This window comes from Lonchura striata, chromosome 29, assembly GCF_050655825.1.
Source record: "Lonchura striata isolate lonStrDom1 chromosome 29, ASM5065582v1, whole genome shotgun sequence".
In the NCBI taxonomy this organism is placed as follows: Eukaryota; Metazoa; Chordata; class Aves; order Passeriformes; family Estrildidae; genus Lonchura; species Lonchura striata.
The window spans coordinates 1336749-1354137 of NC_140731.1; the positions used below are offsets into that span (position 1 = coordinate 1336749).

The following is a 17389-nucleotide window of genomic DNA, read 5'->3' on the forward strand; positions in this document are numbered from 1 at the left end:
GGACGGGGCTGGAATTGGGGCTGGAATTGGAGCTGGAATTGGAGCTGGAATTGGGGCTGGAATTGGGGCTGGATGTGGACGGGGCTGGAATTGGTGCCAGGGGGTCGAGCACCCCGCACAAAGCCAGCCCCAAATGCAGGACTCGGGGCCCCGTGGCAGCTCCCCCAGCCCTTCCCTGCCCCCCGGCAGCTCCTGCTCCCCGTGGGAAGCGGCTCCCACGGCTTGGCCACGTCCTTCCTCTTGGCTGCCGAGGCGAGGGATGAATCCTGGGTGTTTTCCATCATCCCAGCGCCCGAGGGAGGATTTGTGCCACCTTCCCGCCTGTTCCTGGTGGCTCAGAGGGCCCCGTTCATTCCCGCTGGGACGAGGAGGGTGAGGAGGGCCCAGCCGTGCCCCGGGCAGGGATTTGGGGCAGCCAGATCCGGGAGACAGAGCCAGAGCCCCCAGGAAGGGATTGGGATCCTGGATCAGGGAGATAATCCCCAAACGCCCCCGTGGGGAGGCAGAAACACCTCATGGCATGAGGGACCTCTTTGTGCTGCTCCAGCAGCCACAGGTTCCTCATCCCACTGATTCATTAATCCTAAATGGGCCCAGAATCCCCCTAAAACCCTCCTGGGAAGCACCGCGGGCTCCGGGGTGTCCATGGAATGTGCTGGAGCTGCTGATGTCCCTGTGGAGAGCTGGAGGAAGATGTCCCAGCGTGTCCCCAACCCCATCCCTGTCCCAGTCTGGTTCCCAGTGGGATGGGACCGGCCCCGGGTGTCCCAGGGGTTGGTGACACCCCCAGGGGTGGGTGACATCTGCCAGGGGTGGGTGACACCTCCAGGGGTGGTCCCTGAGCTCAGCTCAGGTGTCCACAGCCCCCTCCAGGCTCTCCCAGCTACTCCCGGGTTTATTCCTGGGCCAAGCCAGGGCCAGGCAGAGCCAGGGCTGGAACGGGAATGGGAACGGGAACGGGAATGGGAACGGGAACGGGATGCCACCCCCCAGCAGGGACAAAGCCACCGTCATCCCTTCAGGGACTTTATTGTGTCCCCACCCCCTTCTAGTGCAAGCGACCAAAGTGCAAGTGACGTCCCCAAGGGCTGGGGACACATGGAGACACATCCCCCAAGGACTGGGACACGTCCCCAAGGGTTGGGGACACATCCCCAGGGGCTGGGGACACATTCCCCAAGGGTTGGGGACACGTCCCCAGGGGCTGGGACACGTCCCCAAGGGTTGGCGACATGTCCCCCAAGGGTTGGGGACACATCCCCAGGGGCTGGGACACATCCCCAAGGGTTGGGGACATGTCTCCAAGGACTGGGGACACGTTTCCAAGGGCTGGGGACACGTTCCCAAGGGCTGGGACACATCCCCGCCACAGGCCCTGAGCGAGCCGCAGGGCCGGGGGACAAGGGAGGGACAAAAACTGGGACAAAATCCCGAGGCCTGGAGGTTTTTCTGTGCCAAACAGCCACACGTGCACACCCACACACGCACACGTGTCACACGCGTGTCCAAAACGTCCGTGGGACACCCGGCCAAGGTGCCACCTCCTCCTGAGGTGGCCTCCGGTCACCCAGTGGGAGCCGGGGGTGCCGAGGTGGGGAGCGGCTCCTCCCCGGAGCCGCTGCTGCTGGAGCGCCCACGGAGCACGGAGCCTGCAGGGGGGACATGGAGGGGACACGGGGAGACACAGAGGGGACACAGAGGGGATATGGAGGGGACACAGAGGGGACACAGGGGGGACACGGGGGGGACACAGAGGGGACACGGGGAGACACAGAGGGGACACAGAGGGGACACGGGGGGGACACAGGGGGGACACAGGGGGGACACGGAGGGGACACGGGGGGGACACGGTGGACAAGGTTGGGACACGCTGGCACCGAGCAGCCGTGCCCCCCAGGAGGGTGGGGAAGACCCCAACTCACTCCTTGGGATCCTGAGGGAGAGATGGGGAGCATCATCATCATCCTCCTCATCATCGTCATCACCGTCCTCCTCCTCCTCGCTCAGCACCTGCGGGGGCAGGGGGTGGGTGCGGGGCTGAGCGTGTCACCGCTGCGGCGACAAAGGTGTGGCACCGCCCCCGCGTGTCCCTCGTGTCCCCACGCGTGACCCGGCCCGGCCTGTGCGTGACTGAGCCCGCGGCTCCCCCCGGCTCGCCCCGGGCCGGCCCCGCCCGAGCCTCTGAATCATTTAAACCTTAAAAGCCTGCGGAGCTCCGGGGACATTTCCCGCTCCAGCTCCTTCCCCGCGCCAGCCGGGGGGGCCTTCCTCGCCCTTCCTCCTCCTCCTCCTCCTCCTCACCTCCTCCAGCTCCAAGGCCTCCGCCGCTCCTGGGGGCTCGGGGGCCTCGGGGACCCTCCCGGGGGGCTGCAGCCCCGCGGCGACCCCGGGGCGGCCCCGAGAGCCGCGGCCGGAGCCGCTCGGGGGTCGCGGCCCCGCGGGGCGCTCGGGGGTGACCCCGACCCCGCCGGCGCGTGGGGGGGACACGGCGACATCGCCCCGCGTGTCCCCCGTGTCCCCCCGCGCTGCTCTCGCCGGGCACGGAGCCCCCCCGCGCCCCCGAACCCCCCGTCCGTGGAACCGGGAGCGCTCGGGGTGTCCCCACGCCGGGGGCGGCCCCGGGGACCACGGGCACCGCCCGGGGCCGGTGTCGCCGTGTCCCCCCCCAGTGTGGAGGCACAGCGAGGACACGGCGCGCTTCAGGCGCTCCCCGGGCCGCTCGGCGCTGTCGGCGATGTCGCGACAGGGCAGGGGGGCTGCGATGCGCCGCACGGGGGTCCGCGACACGTGGGAGTAGAGGCAGAAGAAAGCGTCGGCGGTGGCAGCCAGGGCCTGGACCTGCTGGAAGCGACCTGCGGGCCACATGCGGGGGGTCGGGGGGGCTCGGGGAGGGTCCTCCCAGCTCCCTCCTGGGGAAACTGAGGCACGGCCGCGGTTTCCCACCGCCGATAGGAGCAGTTAGCGCGTCCCACCCCACAGTTCCCGCCCGGGGAAACTGAGGCAGGCGAGCGTTTCCCATCCCCGGCAGAGGGCGGCTGGCGGGCCGGGGACAGCGGGGACAGCGGGGACAGCGGGGACACGCACTGGCCAGCAGCAGGCAGGGGTCCTCCATCTCCAGGCGCCGCGCTTGGGCCCGCAGGAAGAGCCCGAGGTCGATGCCGCTGGCGCGGGACGGGGCCGAGAGGAAGCGGGGGGGGACACGCGACGCGACCCCCGCCTCGCTGCCCACGAAGCCCAGGCTGTGCAGGATCTCCTCGGCGTCCGACTGCCAGCAGGCCAGCGCCGCGGCCAGGCTGCGGGAGGGGACAGCCCCGCCTCAGCCCCGCCGCGGCGACACCGGGGGCGGCGGGGACGCGGGTCCCCGAGCGGTGTGCCCCTACCTGGAGCTGCTGGGGACACCGGAGGGGACACCGCAGGGGACACCGGAGGGGACACTCAAAGCCACGCTGTCCCCAGGGCTGAGCCGCCGGTCCCGCTGAGCCGTACTGGGGAGGGGACAGTGCCAGCGGGACACACGGGGACAGTGTCCCCCGCCCCGCCAGCCTCCCCCGGGACCCCAAATCTCACCTGCCCGCGGCCTGGGGGCTCCCCGGGAGCAGCAGAGCTGGAAAAAGGAGCGGGGGGACAACAGCGGGTGACTCGCGCTGCTTTGGGGACATGTCCTGCTCTTGTCACAGCTCCGGGGGGACGCAGAGCTTGAGGACAGCCCCACCACACCGAACCCCTCCTGGGGGAGCTGATGGTGGCTGTCCCCGGCCCCGCTGTCCCAAATCACGCTGTTCCCTTCCCGCTGTCCCCATCCCGCTGTCCCCATCCCCCCTGTCCCCATCCCCCTGTCCCCATCCCGCTGTCCCCATCCCCCTGTCCCCAGTCTCACTGTCCCCAATCCCGCTGTTCCCTTCCTGCTGTCCCCATCTCCCTGTCCCCATCCCGCTGTCCCCATCCCGCTGTCCCCTCGGGCCGTGCCGGTGGCACCGGTACCTTCAGCTCCCAGGGCCAGCTCGTCCTCGCGGCTCGTCCCGCTGCTGCCGCACGCTGCGAGAGGGAGGGGACACTGTGACATCGCCGGGGACCCCCGGGACCACCGCCCCGTGGCCCCTGGGGACAGCGAGGGGACAAAGCTGACGTACGGCAGGGGCCCGGCAATCCCGGCTCGTCCGGCGCTGCCGCCCTGCGCCAGAGCACGGCCCCGGTCACGGCCCCTGACCCCTGACCCCTGACCCCTGACCCCTGACCCCGAGCCCTGACCCCGAGCCCAAACCCGACCCCGAGCCCGTCCCGGGGGAGCGGAGGTGGCACAGGACAGCAGAGCACGGCGGGGTGGGGACAGGCGGTGGCTCTGCTCATTTTTGGCACATCCCCAACCCCAGGGACCCCCGACGCCCCTGAGACCCCCGAGGCGTGAGGGGGGACGGTGCCCCCACCCCAGCCCAGCCCTGGGGACCCCCCGGGACCCCCGGGTCCCCCTCACCCGCAGTCCCGCAGCCACGTCCTCGCTGCCGAGGCCGCCTGGGGGGACACAAAGGCTGTGAGGGACCCGGCCCGGGGGTGCCCCCGCACCCTGGGGTGGCCCTGACCTTGTGGGACAGCGGGGTCCGGCTGTGGTGGCTCCTGGGGGACAGCGGCCACCTCCTCCTCCTCCTCCTCTTCCTCATCCTCCTCCTCCTCCTCCTCTTCCTCCTCCTGCTCCTGCCCCGCGGGGCCGCACCAACCACGGCTCTGCCGCTTGTGCCACGAGCAGGGCCCGAGAACCGGGGCGCCCTCCATGGCCGGGGGGCCGGGGGGGTCCTGCGGGGACAGCGGGGACGTGAGGGGGACGTAAGGGACCCAGGGGTGCTGGGGGCCACCGGGGGTTCCACGGGCAGGTGCCCAGGGTGGGCTTGGGACATCCCAGGGTGGGCTCGGGCCATCCCAGGGTGGGCTTGGGGCTGTTCAGGGTGGGCTCGGGCCATCCCAGGGTGGGCTTGGGGCTGTTCAGGGTGGGCTTGGGACATCCCAGGTTGGGCTCGGGACATCTTGGAGTGGTCCTGAGACATCCCAGGGTGGGCTCAGGGCAGTTCAGGGTGGGCTTGGGACATCCCAGGGTGGGCTTGGGGCTGTTCAGGGTGGGCTCGGGCCATCCCAGGGTGGGCTCGGGCCATCCCGGGGGTTCTCCGCCCCCTCCCCGGCGATTTCCCGGTGCCAGTGGGCGCCGAGGGGCGGAGTGGGACGGGCCCGGAGCTGCCGGAGGGGCGGAAGAGATGCGGAGCCGAGATAAACGCGTGGCGCTGCCCCACGGGGCGGAGCGAGGGCTGCGGATCTCCCGGGGCTCCCCCCGGGACGAGATTCCCACCGGGAATGTCCCAGCCCGGCCATCCCCCGAGCACGGGACCGGCCCGCTCCCGTGGTTCCCCGGGGGAGGGGACGCCCCTCGCCCACCCCGCGGCGCCCCCGGCACCAATCCCACCGGGAAAGCTCCGGGATGGGCTGGCAGGACCAGCCCGGCTCCCCCGGGATGCCCAGGGCGGGGATGTCACCTCCGGTGCCACCTCCCATCGAGGCCACCTCCAACCCCGGGACCCCCGGCCCGGCTCCCGGGGACCCCTCCCCGGCTGGGCCTGGCATTGGAAATGTGGGGGGGGTCCCCAGCAGGGCTCGTGTCTCAGAGCACCCCCAGCCCCATCCTGCTCTTCCTCCTCATCCTCCTGTTCCTCCTCCTCCTCCTCATCCTCCTTTCCCTCCTCACCCTCCTGTTCCCCCTCATCTTCCTCATCCTCCTGTTCCTCCTCATCCTCCTCCTCTTCATCCTCCTCATCCTCCTGTTCCTCCTCATCCTTCTCCTCCTCATCTTCCTCATCCTCCTGTTCCTCCTCATCCTCCTCCTCCTCCTCTTCCTCCTCCTCCTCCTCTTCCTCCTTATCCTCCTCTTCCTCCTCCTCCTCCTCCTCATTCTCCTACTCCTCTTCCTCCTCATCCTCCTCTTCCTCCTCCTCCTCCTCCTCCTCCTTCTCATCCTCCTCCTCCTCACCCCCCTGCCCCTCCCGCTGTTTCCCCCCAGCTCCGGGCTCTGGAATCCCCTCTCCCGGTGCCCCCACCCCCCCGGGCCCCGGTCCCCGTGCCCCCCAGCTCGCTCCCCTCGCATCCCTCCGTGCCCACCGGCGGCTCCCTGGCACTGACCGGCACCGGGCACCGCCGGGCAGCTCCCTGCGGCACTGACCGGCACCGGGCACCACCGGGCAGCTCCCTGCGGCCACCCGGAGCCGCGGGCAGCGGCCTCCTGCCCCCCGCGCCCCGCCCGGCCCCGTCCGTCAGCGCAGCGGGAGGAACCTCATCGGCTTGGAAGAGGAAATTAAAAAAAATTAAAAACAAAAATCACCAGCCCGAACCTCAAACGTTGCCCCACATCCGCCAGCGCCACGGGAAAAGCTCCGTGCCAGCCCAGCGGGGGCTGAGAGCGGCCCGGGCACCCCCCGCCACCTTCCCGGGGGTCCCCAACCCTCCCAAGGGGTCCCCAACTTTTCTGAGGTGTCCCCAACCCTCTCAAGGTGTCCTCAACCACCCCGAAGGATCCCAAACCCTCCCAAGGAGTCCCAAACCTTCCTGAGATGTCCCCAACCTTCCCAAAGGGTCCCTGATCTTCCCGAGGTGACCCCAAACCCTCTCAAGGTGTCCCAAACCTTCCTGAGATGTCCCCAACCTTCCTGGGTGTCCCCAACCCTCCCAAGGAGTCCCAAACCTTCCTGAGATGTCCCCAACCTTCCCAAATGGTCCCTGATCTTCCCGAGGTGTCTCCAACCCTCTCAAGGTGTCCCCAACCTTCCTGGGTGTCCCCAACCCTCCCAAGGAGTCCCAAACCTTCCTGAGATGTCCCCAACCTTCCCAAATGGTCCCTGATCTTCCCGAGGTGTCTCCAACCCTCCCAAGGTGTCCCCAACCTTCCTAGGTGTCTCCAACCCTCCCAAGGTGTCCCAAACGTTCCCGAGGTGTCTCCAACCTTCCCAAAGGGTTCCAAACCCTCCCAAGGCGTCCCCAGGTGTCCCCTGAGTGGGGACATCCCCAGAGTGGGGACAGCACTCACCTCACGGCCACTGAGGTGCCCCCCTGGCCCCTCATCCATTCCAACGGGTCCCCAAGGAGCTGGAATCTCCAGGAGCTGGAATTCCCAGGAGTTTGGGACCCCAGGAGCTGAAATCTCCAGGAGTTGGATCCCCCAGGAGCTGGAATTCCTTGGAGTTGGGTACCCCAAGTGCTGGAATTCCCAGGATGTGGAATCTCCAGGAGTTGGGGATCCTGAGTGCTAGAATTCCAAGGAGCTGAGGAACCCAGGAGCTGGAATTCCCAGGATCTGGAATCCCCAGGATCTGGAATTCCCAGGCTCTGGAATTCCCAGGCTCTGGAATTCCCAGGCTCTGGGGATCTCAGGATCTGGATTCCCAGGCTCTGGATTCCCAGGCTCTGGGGATCTCAGGCTCTGGATTCCCAGGCTCTGGAATTCCCAGTCTCTGGGGATCTCAGGATCTGGAATTCCCAGGCTCTGGAATTCCCAGGCTCTGGAATTCCCAGTCTCTGGGGATCTCAGGATCTGGAATTCCCAGGCTCTGGAATTCCCAGGCTCTGGAATTCCCAGTCTCTGGGGATCTCAGGATCTGGAATTCCCAGGCTCTGGAATTCCCAGGCTCCGGGCAGCCGGGATCCGGGTCCCCGGGCCTTGTGTCCCGGCTCCGGGTGGCACGCGGGGCTCGGAGCGGGAGCCCCGGCGCTGCCCCGGCCGGGATCCGTCAAAAAAGGCAAAGCAGCTCCGGCCGGGAGCGCCGCGCCCGCTCCGCCGGGATATTTTTAGCCCGGGAGTGTTTGTGGATAAAGCCCCGAATTAAGCGTTCCTTCAGGCGGCCCGGGCGGGGGGGCAGTACCGGGCAGGACGGGAGCCCCCCGGGAGGGTGGGAATACCACCGGGAGGTGGGAATACCACCGGGAGAACGGGAATACCCCCGGGAAGGACGGGAATACCACCGGGAGAACGGGAATACCACCGGGAGGGTGGGAATACCACCGGGGAGAACGGGAATACCGCTGGGGAGAACGGGAATACCCCCGGGGAGAACGGGAATACCACCGGGGAGAACGGGAATACCCCCGGGAGGGTGGAAATACCACCGGGAGGGTGGGAATACCACCGGGAGGGTGGGAATACCACCGGGGAGAACGGGAATACCGCTGGGGAGAACGGGAATACCCCCGGGAGGGTGGGAATACCACCGGGGAGAACGGGAATACCCCCGGAAGAACGGGAATACCCCCTGGGAGGATAAGAACATTCCTGGGAAGGACGGGAAGAGCCCTGGAAGGATGGGGAGAGCCCTGGGAAGGACGGGAATATTCCGGGGAAGGGTAGGAAGAGCCCTGGAAGGACGGACAGATCCCCCAGGAGGGACGGACAGACACATCCCCAGGACGGACGGACATCCCCAGGACGGACGGACACAGCCCTGGGCAGACCCCTCCGGGCTCGCCCCTCGCTGGCCCCGTCCTGTCCCCGCCGTCACACCCTGCACACGGCCGGCCCCGAGCGTGTCCCCACGGATGTCCCCAGGGATGTCCCCAGGGATGTCCCCGAGATGTCCCCAGGATGTCCCCAGGGGTGTCCGTGGCTGCGGCACAGCCAGGGGACCCTCAGTGCCACCACGGCCTGGCCACTGTCACTGCACGACCCCCCCGGTGTCCCCTCAGTCCCATCCCCACCCACGTTCCCTCGGGAAGCGCAGGGGAGGCTGAGGGGGGATCGAGGGGCCTTTCCCACCAAAAATTCCCGGGGACCCCCGGGATGGGGCTGGGGGCGTCACGCCGGACTTCGGGGGGAGGGTCCAAAGCTGGGGACGCCCCCTCCCCCAAAACCACCAGCACCTTTATCCCGACCCCCGGCACCCACGAGGTGCCCCAGCGTTGCCCCCGGTGCCCCCCCGGGACCCCCGGGGCTGGCGGGGGGGCTCGGGCGGGACCCCCGGGGCTGGCGGGGGGCTCGGACGGGACCCCCGGGGCTGGCGGGGGGGCTCGGGCGGGACCCCCGGGGCTGGCGGGGGGGCTCGGGCGGGACCCCCGGGGCTGGCGGGGGGGCTCGGGCGGGACCCCCGGTGCTGCCGGGGGGCTCGGGCGGGACCCCCGGGGCTGGAGGAGGGGCTCGGGCGGGACCCCCGGGGCTGGCGGGGGGGCTCGGCGGGGCTCGGGCGGGCCCCCCCCGCCTGACCTACTTAGCGGATCCCTGCCGGCAGATCCCGCAGCCGCCCGGGCTCCCGGCTCCATGAATAAGTGATGGGGCACGCACTCGGGGCTGCGCGGGGGGGCCCCGGCCCGCAAGCCCCGGCCCCACAAACCCCCCAGCCCCACAAATCCCCCTGCCCCACAGCCCCCACAGTCCTCAGACCCCCCCAGCCCCACACTTGGAACCCCCTTGGCCTCACAATCCCCGACCCCACAACCCCCCCCAGCCCCAAAACCACCCCAGCCCCGCGCCCGGAACCCCCCCGAGCCCACAACCCCCCCAGTCCCCAAACTCCTCCTGCCCCACAACCCTCCCAGCCCCACTCCCAAATGTGCCGGTTTAGGGGTTCTGGGGTGTCCCCCACGTGTCCGGGCTCTGCTGGACAGTCCCCAAGTGCTGGCCTTGTCCCCTTGTCCTGGAGCCAGGGGGGATCGATGGTGCCATTGCCCCTGTCCCCGTTCCTGTCCCTGTTCCCGTCCCTGTCCCCATCCCTGTCCTGTCCCATCCCCGTCCCTGTCCCCGTCCCTGTCCCCATCCCTGTCCCTGTCCCTGTCCCTGTCCCTGTCCCTGTCCATGTCCCTGTCCCTGTCCCTGTCCCTGTCCCTGTCCCTGTCCTGTCCCTGTCCCTGTCCCTGTCCCCATCCCTGTCCCATCCCTGTCCCTGTCCTGTCCCTGTCCCCATCCCTGTCCCATCCCTGTCCCATCCCCGTCCCTGTCCCCGTCCCTGTCCCCATCCCTGTCCCTGTCCCTGTCCCTGTCCCTGTCCCATCCCTGTCCCTGTCCCCATCCCTGTCCCTGTCCCTGTCCCTGTCCCCATTCCCATCCCCATCCCAAGTGTTCCCGAGTCTGTCCTTGTGTCTGTCTGTCCCCATGTCCCAGGGTCCATCCCTGTTTCTGTACTCGTGTCCCTCTGTCTGTCCCTTCATCCTGGCTCTGTCCACACGTCTGTCCCTGCGGCCTGGAGTCCATCCTTGTGTCTGTTTGTCTGTCCCCATGTCTCAGGGTCCCCCTGCATGTGCATCCCTGTGTCCCCATGTCTGTCTGCGTGTCCCTGTGTCTGTCCCCATGTCCCAGGCTCTGTCCCACACTCCTGACTCTGTCCATGTGTCTGTCCCCGTGTCCCTGTGTCTGTCCCCATGTCCCAGGCTCTGTCCCACACTCCTGACTCTGTCCATGTGTCTGTCCCCATGTCCCTGTGTCTGTCCCCATGTCCCTGTGCCTGTCTGTCTGTCCCCATGTCCCTGTGTCCATCCCCATGTTCCCGTGTCTGTCCCTGTGTCCATCCCCATGTTCCTGTGTCTGTCCCTCTGTCCATCCTCATGTCCCCGTGTCTGTCCATCTGTCCATCCCCATGTCTGTCCCTCTGTCCATCCCTGTGTCTGTCCATCCCCGTGTCCCTGTGTCTGTCCATCCCCGTGTCCCCGTGTCTGTCCCTCTGTCCATCCCTGTGTTCCCGTGTCTGTCTGTTCCCTCTGTCCATCCCTGTGTCTGTCCATCCCCGTGTCTGTCCCTCTGTCCATCCCCGTGTCCCGCGCGCGGGGCCCGGGGCGAGGCGCGGCCTCCGCGGGGCGTGGCCGGGGCGTGGCCGGGGCGTGGCCGGGGCGTGGCCGGGGCGTGGCCGGGGCGTGGCCGGGGCGTGGCCGGGGCGTGGCCGCTCGGAGCCGCCGGAGCCGCCGGAGCCGCCGCGCCCGCGATGGAGCCCAACAGCCCCCGCAAGATCCAGTTCACGGTCCCGCTGCTGGAGCCGCACCTGGACCCGGAGGCGGCCGAGCAGGTGCGGGGACACCGCGGGGACACCGGGGCGGCACCGCGGGGACACCGGGGGGACACCGGGGGGACACCGGGGCGACACCGGGGCGGCACCGGGGGGGCGGCGGGGCCGCGCGGAGGAGCGAGCCGGGCGGGCTCCGGAGGGCTGCGGGCACGGCGGGGGCACGGCCCGGGCTGGGGGCCCGGGGGTGGCACCGCCGGGGCCGGGGGTGACGCGGGGACAGCGGCGACCGGAGGCTGCAGCCGCCCGGTGCCGGGGCCACCCGCGCGGAGCGGCCGCCGCTGCCCCAGAGCCCCGCAGGGCCGTGGGGCGGGGGGTGGCAGTGCCGGGGCCATGTGCCGGCTCTGCGCGACGCCACCGGGGCCACCCCGGGGCCACCCCGGGACCCCCGGGCCCTGCTCCCGTCAGAGCCGGTCCCGGGACGGCCCCGGGCACGGGGTGACCCCGCGGGGACGCGGCCGGGGACCCCCGGGCACCCCGAGCCCCTCCTGCCACCTCCCCCCGGCCCCGGGGCTGCAGGGCACAGGAGGGCTCTGGGGGGACCCCTCGGCCCCACCGCGGGGGCTTGAGGGGGGTGAGGAGAAGAGGGGGGGTCCCTTCCGTGTCCCCCCAGCTGGGAGTCCTGGGGTGGGGGGCCAGGACCCCCCGGTGCCAACGGAGCGGGGCCGAGTGTGGCACTGTCACTGCCTGTGCCCATCTGGGGCCACCACCCGGCTCGGTGGCAGCAGCGGGGGTCCCCAGCAGGGAGGGGGAGAGTTTGGGGGTCCCCAGGAGAGAGAGGGAGACCGGCGGGGGAGGGGGGCACGAGCCCCCCAGCACCCAGCAAGGGACACCCCCAGCCCGTCCCCATCGCAGTCGGGCTTGGGCACTGCCCAGCCCGGGGACCCCCCTGCCCTGCCCTGCCTCAGTTTCCCCTGCCGGGGGGGTCTCACCCGGCACCTCTCAGCGCCCTGAGCCGGGGGCGACCCCGGCCCCGTGCGGTGGCAGCAGGTGACACTGCCGATGTCCCCCTCCCGCTCCTTTTTTTGGGGTGTCCCCTCGCAGCGACGGGGGGCTCGGCCGTGCCACCCCGCTCCGGGTGGCACCGCGGTGTCCCTGTGTCCTGCGGGGCCGTCCCCAAACCCGTCCAGCCCCACCCTCCCGCAGGACCTCGTCCCCCCGTGTCCCCCCCGTGTCCCCGCCGTGTCCCCCCCGCAGGTCCGGCAGCCCCCTCACCCCCATCTCAGCTGAGCCCCCCGGTGCCCCCCGGTGCCCCCCGGTGCCCCCCGGTGCCAGGCCCGGCCCAGGCCTTTGTCCCGCACTCTGCCCGTGTCCCCGACTCCCCCCGCGCGTGTCCCCGGGGCCGCGGGGACCATCCCGGGGGGGTTTTGCTGGGCCGGGCCGGGCCGAGCCGAGCCGGGCCCCTCCCGCTCCCGCCCGGTGCCCGCTCCCGGTCCCCCTCCCGGTGCCCGCTCCCGGTGCCGGAGGCGGCCCCGTCCCGGCTGCCCCCGGATCGCGCCGCTCGCCCTTAATCGATGCTGGAGATTGATCTAAAAATAGCGCCGGGAGGGAGGCAGGGATGGAGGGATGGAGGAGGGATGGGGGATGGAGGAGGGAGGAGGGAGGGGAGGACGGAGGGAGGGAGCGAGCGGCCGGGGGGGGGGGGGAGGACCGGCGCATCCCCTCCCCGGAGCACCGGGATCCCCCCGCCCTCCCCGGACCCCCGGAATTCGGGGAGGGGGCGGCTCAGCCGGCGGCGCTCGGCTCCACCTGGGTCACCTTGAGCAGGTGGTGCCGCTGTCCCCTCCCCATCCCCGCCCCGGGGGTCGCGCCCGGGGTGTTGGGGGGGTGGGCACGGCCTCGCCCCCCACCCCCGGGGGGCTCCGGAGGGGCGGCAGCGTCCCGGGGGGGCCGCGGCTCCGCGGGGCCCCTCCCGGAGCTGCGGGGCCCCGGGGGACCCCGAACCCTCCCAGCCCCATCGCGGGGTGGGGAGGGGGCAGACGGGGGGACCCCGGCCCCAAAGTGGGGGGGTCGCCCGTGGACGGCCGGCGGGGCCGGGGCGATTCCCGGCGATTCCCGGCGATTCCCGGTTCCCGCTAATCTCCGTTCAACATCCAGCCGCGTTTCCACGGCAACGGGGCCGGCACGGGAGGATGCGCCGGGGGCCGGGGGTGGGCAGGGGCCGGGGGAGGTGCGGAGCTGCCGGCCGCTCGCCCGCCTCATTAGCATCTCATTAGCATCTCATTAGGCAGCCCGCCTCATTAGGGAATCCTCGCTGGGAAATCCATTTTCCGGCGGCGCTCAGTTACTGGGTCAGCGGGGAAAGGGGGCGCGGGGTCAGCGCTGTCCCCAATGCCACCGCTGTCCCCTCGGCCACCGCTGTCCCCACGGCCACCGCTGTCCCCAATGCCACCGCTGTCCCCAGTGCCACCGCTGTCCCCAGTGCCACCGCTGTCCCCAATGCCACCGCTGTCCCCACGGTCCCCACCACGGCCACTCCGCGGCCACCAACCCCCCCAAAAGGCCGCGGCGGGGCCGAAGTGGCTCCAGGTGACCTTGGGCAAGGACAGCGGCCGCGGAGGAAGGGCAGGGCCCCTCCACTGTCCCCGTGTCGCTGTCCCCGTGTCTCTGTCCCCGTGTCGCTGTCCCGGTGTCTCTGTCCCCATGTCGCTGTCCCCGTGCCTCTGTCCCCGTGTCGCTGTCCCCGTGTCGCTGTCCCCGTGTCCCTGTCCCCGTGTCTCTGTCCCCGTGTCGCTGTCCCCGTGTCGCTGTCCCCGTGTCGCTGTCCCCGTGTCGCTGTCCCGGTGTCGCTGTCCCCACGCGGGTACAATTAGCTCCAGATGGAAAAGCCACGCGTGTCCGGCCACCGCTGTCCCCAAGGGCCACCACCACCCTGAGCTCGGGGACACGGCGGGCTCGGGGCCAGCGGGGCTGGGGCACAGCTGAGGGTCCCAGTTCGGGGTCCCAGTTCGGGGTCCGAGGGTCCCAGTTCGGGGTTCCAGTTTGGGGTCCCAGTTCTGTGTCCCAGGGTCCCAGTTCAGGGTCCCAGTTCTGTGTCCCAGGGTCCCAGTTCAGGGTCCCAGTTCCGTGTCCCAGGGTCCCAGTTCGGGGTCCCAGTTTGGGGGCCCAGTTCAGGGTCCCAGTTCCGTGTCCCAGGGTCCCAGTTCGGGGTCCCAGTTTGGGGGCCCAGTTCAGGGTCCCAGTTCCGTGTCCAAGGGTCCCAGTTCGGGGTCCCAGTTCCGTGTCCCAGGGTCCCAGTTCGGGGTCCCAGTTCCGTGTCCCAGGGTCCCAGTTTGGGGTCCCAGTTCGGGGTCCCAGTTTGGGGTCCCAGTTTGGGGTCCCAGTTCGGGGTCCCAGTTCGGGGTTCCAGTTCCATGTCCCGAGGTCCCAGTTTGGGGTCCCAGTTCGGGGTCCCAGTTCTCTCCTCTGTCCCCCCAGATCCGGCGGCGTCGGCCGACTCCGGCCAACCTTGTCCTGAGCAGTGACCAATCGTCCCCAGGTGGGTCCGAGCGGTGTCCCCGCGTCACCCCCGGCCCCGGCCCACCCAGGGCACCCCAGGGCACTCGGGACCCCCCAAGGGGCTCAGGGACCCCCAGAATTACTCAGGGACCCCCTAAATGACTCAGGGGCCCCTCCACGTGCTCAGGGACCTCCCAAAAATGCTCAGCGCCCCCCACATGATGCTCAGCCCCCCTCCCCACATTCCAGCCCCCCCTCGATGCTCAGGACCCCCACACATGGGGCGGGTGGGACCCCAAATCCCCCTGACAATGAGGGGGGGGTGGGGGTGGTGGCACTGTCCCCATGGCATCCCCAGGGGACAGAGACCCCCCCATGGGGCTGGATTGACAAGGGGGGGCGCAGGATGAGCCCCCCACCCTCTGCTGACCTCCTGCCCCCCCCACCCCAGAGATCGATGAGGACCGGCTGCCCAACCCCCTGCTGAAGGTAGGTGACACTGCCAGGGGGACACGGGGGGACAGGAGGGACCCCCCCAAAGCTGGGGGACCCCCCCCTGAGCCCCGCTGTCCCCCCAGTCCGGCCTGGCCATGTCCCCCCGGCAGAGGAAGAAGGTGGCCAGGAGCACCCCCACCATGAAAGGTACGGGGGGACACGGGGGACACGGGGGGACACGGGGGGGACACGGGGGGACATGGGGGACACGGGGGGACACGGGGAGGTAACATTAGGGGCATATGGGGGGACACGGGGACATGAGGGGGCACAGGGGGGACACAAGGGGGACACGGGGGGACACGGGGGGACACGGGAGGACACGGAGAGACACGGGGAACATGGGGGGACACGGGAGGACACGGAGGGACACGGGGCGACACGGGAGGACACGGGAGGACACGGAGGGGCACGGGGAGGTGACATTAGGGTCATATGGGGGCACACAGGGACATGAGGGGGCACAGGGGGGACACGGGGGGACACGGGGGGGACACGGGGCGGTGACAGCCCCCCCAGCGTCGCTGCCGCCCCGCAGAGCTGCAGACCATGGTGGAGCACCACCTGTGCAAGCAGGCGCAGGGCGCCGACGACGACGACGAGGCGGCGGCCGCCGCCCGCTGCCCCCGCGGCGAGCCCGGGCACCGGCACAGCCCCGGCGGCTCCTGCCCCGGCCTGGGCGGCCACCGTGAGTCGGGGCTCGGGATGGGGGCACGGGGCGCTGGGGGGCTCTGGGGTCACCCCTGTGCTGGGACACCCGCAGGGACACCCGGCGATGGCACCCCCCAAGCCGGGACCCCCCAGGCCGGGACCCCCCGGGCCGGGACCCCCGGGACCGTGCGGCGCGGCCGGGCCGAGGACGGGACCCATATAGAGCCTGGGGACAGCGCGGGCAGCGGCCACTAGGTACGGCTGGGACACGGGGACAGCGGGGGGATTGGGGACAGTGGGGGCACCGGGGGGATTGGGGACACCGGGGGGACTGGGGACAATGGGGGCACCGGGGGGATTGGGGACACCGGGGGGACTGGGGACAATGGGGACACCGGGGAGATTGGGGACAGTGGGGGGATTGGGGACACCGGGGGGACTGGGGACAGTGGGGACACCGGGGGGACTGGGGACAATGGGGGCACCAGGGGGACTGGGGACACCGGGGGGATTGAGGACAGTGGGGGGATTGGGGACACCGGGGGTGCTGGGGACAATGGGGGGATTGGGGACAGTGGGGACACTGGGGGCAGGGGGGGACATTGGGGGTGCTGGGGGACTGGGGACACTGGGATGTTCCTGGATGTCCCTGGGATGTCACTGGGATGTCCCTGGATGTTCCTGGATGTCACTGGGATGTTCCTGGATGTCCCTGGGATGTCCCTGGGATGTCCTGGGATGTCCCTGGATGTTCCTGGATGTCACTGGGATGTCCCTGGATGTTCCTGGATGTCACTGGGATGTCACCGGGACACTCCCGCCACTCTCCAGGGACGGGGACAGTGGCAGGGCCAGGGTGGCACTGCTGGCACAGGGACAGGGACAGGGGTGTCCCCTCCCCGGTGCCCAGCACTGTCCCTTGTCCCCAGGTGTGGCCGCAGCTGCCCAGCGGAGACTTTTTTATTCCATTTTCTAAGATTTTGGGGCTGCCCAGAACGATTTTGGGATGTTTTATTTTATTATTTTATTTTATTTTATTTTATTTTATTTTATTTTATTTTATTTTTTATTTTATTTTTTAAATTTAATTTTATATTTTATTTTATTTTTTATTTTATTTTATTTTTTATTTTATTTTATTTTATATTTTATTTTATTCCCATGGGCATGTCCCCACCGGTGGGGAGGGGGGAAGGGTCTGGGAACCCCCAACCTGGGATGTCCCCTTCCCCTGGGGACCTCAGGGCAGGTGACACTGGGGACACTGAGCAGACCCCCCCTCACTGCCACCCCCTCGGGCTCCCCAGGGCAGGTGACAAGTGCCACACACCCCCCACCCCCTCACTGTCACCCTTGGGTGACACTGGGGACACCCTGCGTGCCCCCCACCCGCACTGCCACCCCCGGGTCCCCAGGGCGGGTGACACTGGGGACACCCAGCCCACGCCCCCCCCCCCGTCACTGCCACCCTCGGGGTGTCCCCTGGGCCCCCCCCCACCCCGTGCACACCTGGGGGGACACCTGGGCACGGGGAGGGGACAGGGGAGGGGACAGGGGAGGGGACAGGGACACGCGCGTGCACACGGACACGGGGGGTGGGGACGGGGACACGGGGGGCGCGGGGACCCCCCCAGCCGGAATTAAAGGGATCCTTTCCCCCCCCGCCTCCTGCTTGGGCTGCGCCGGGGGTGGGGGGGATCCCCTCTTTGGGGGGGGGTCCAAAACCCTTTTTGGGGGGCTCCAGGACCCCCCCCCAGTCGGTGCTGGAGGACCCGAGACCCCTTTGTGGGTGCTGGGGG

At 69.8% G+C, this 17389-nt stretch overlaps 2 protein-coding genes across 2 annotated transcripts; one reads left to right on the forward strand and one right to left on the reverse strand.

Moving 5' to 3' along the window:
• Positions 1 to 1563: 1563 nt before the first annotated feature.
• TESPA1 (thymocyte expressed, positive selection associated 1) lies at positions 1564 to 9038 on the reverse strand. Its single transcript, XM_085562743.1, has 9 exons — positions 7058 to 9038; positions 6157 to 6314; positions 4578 to 4788; positions 3982 to 4035; positions 3568 to 3604; positions 3381 to 3485; positions 3085 to 3293; positions 2302 to 2852; positions 1564 to 2010 (listed from the first exon to the last, which is right to left on the reverse strand). The coding sequence occupies exons 3-9, from the start codon at positions 4765 to 4767 to the stop codon at positions 1564 to 1566; spliced, it is 1593 nt and encodes a 530-aa protein (XP_085418869.1). The 5' UTR covers positions 4768 to 4788; positions 6157 to 6314; positions 7058 to 9038.
• Positions 9039 to 10848: 1810 nt separating this feature from the next.
• Positions 10849 to 17253, forward strand: PPP1R1A (protein phosphatase 1 regulatory inhibitor subunit 1A). The gene is made up of 7 exons (XM_077788598.2): positions 10849 to 11009; positions 14424 to 14484; positions 14896 to 14933; positions 15023 to 15086; positions 15478 to 15627; positions 15703 to 15845; positions 16520 to 17253. The coding sequence occupies exons 1-6, from the start codon at positions 10929 to 10931 to the stop codon at positions 15843 to 15845; spliced, it is 537 nt and encodes a 178-aa protein (XP_077644724.1). The 5' UTR covers positions 10849 to 10928; the 3' UTR covers positions 16520 to 17253.
• Positions 17254 to 17389: the final 136 nt, after the last annotated feature.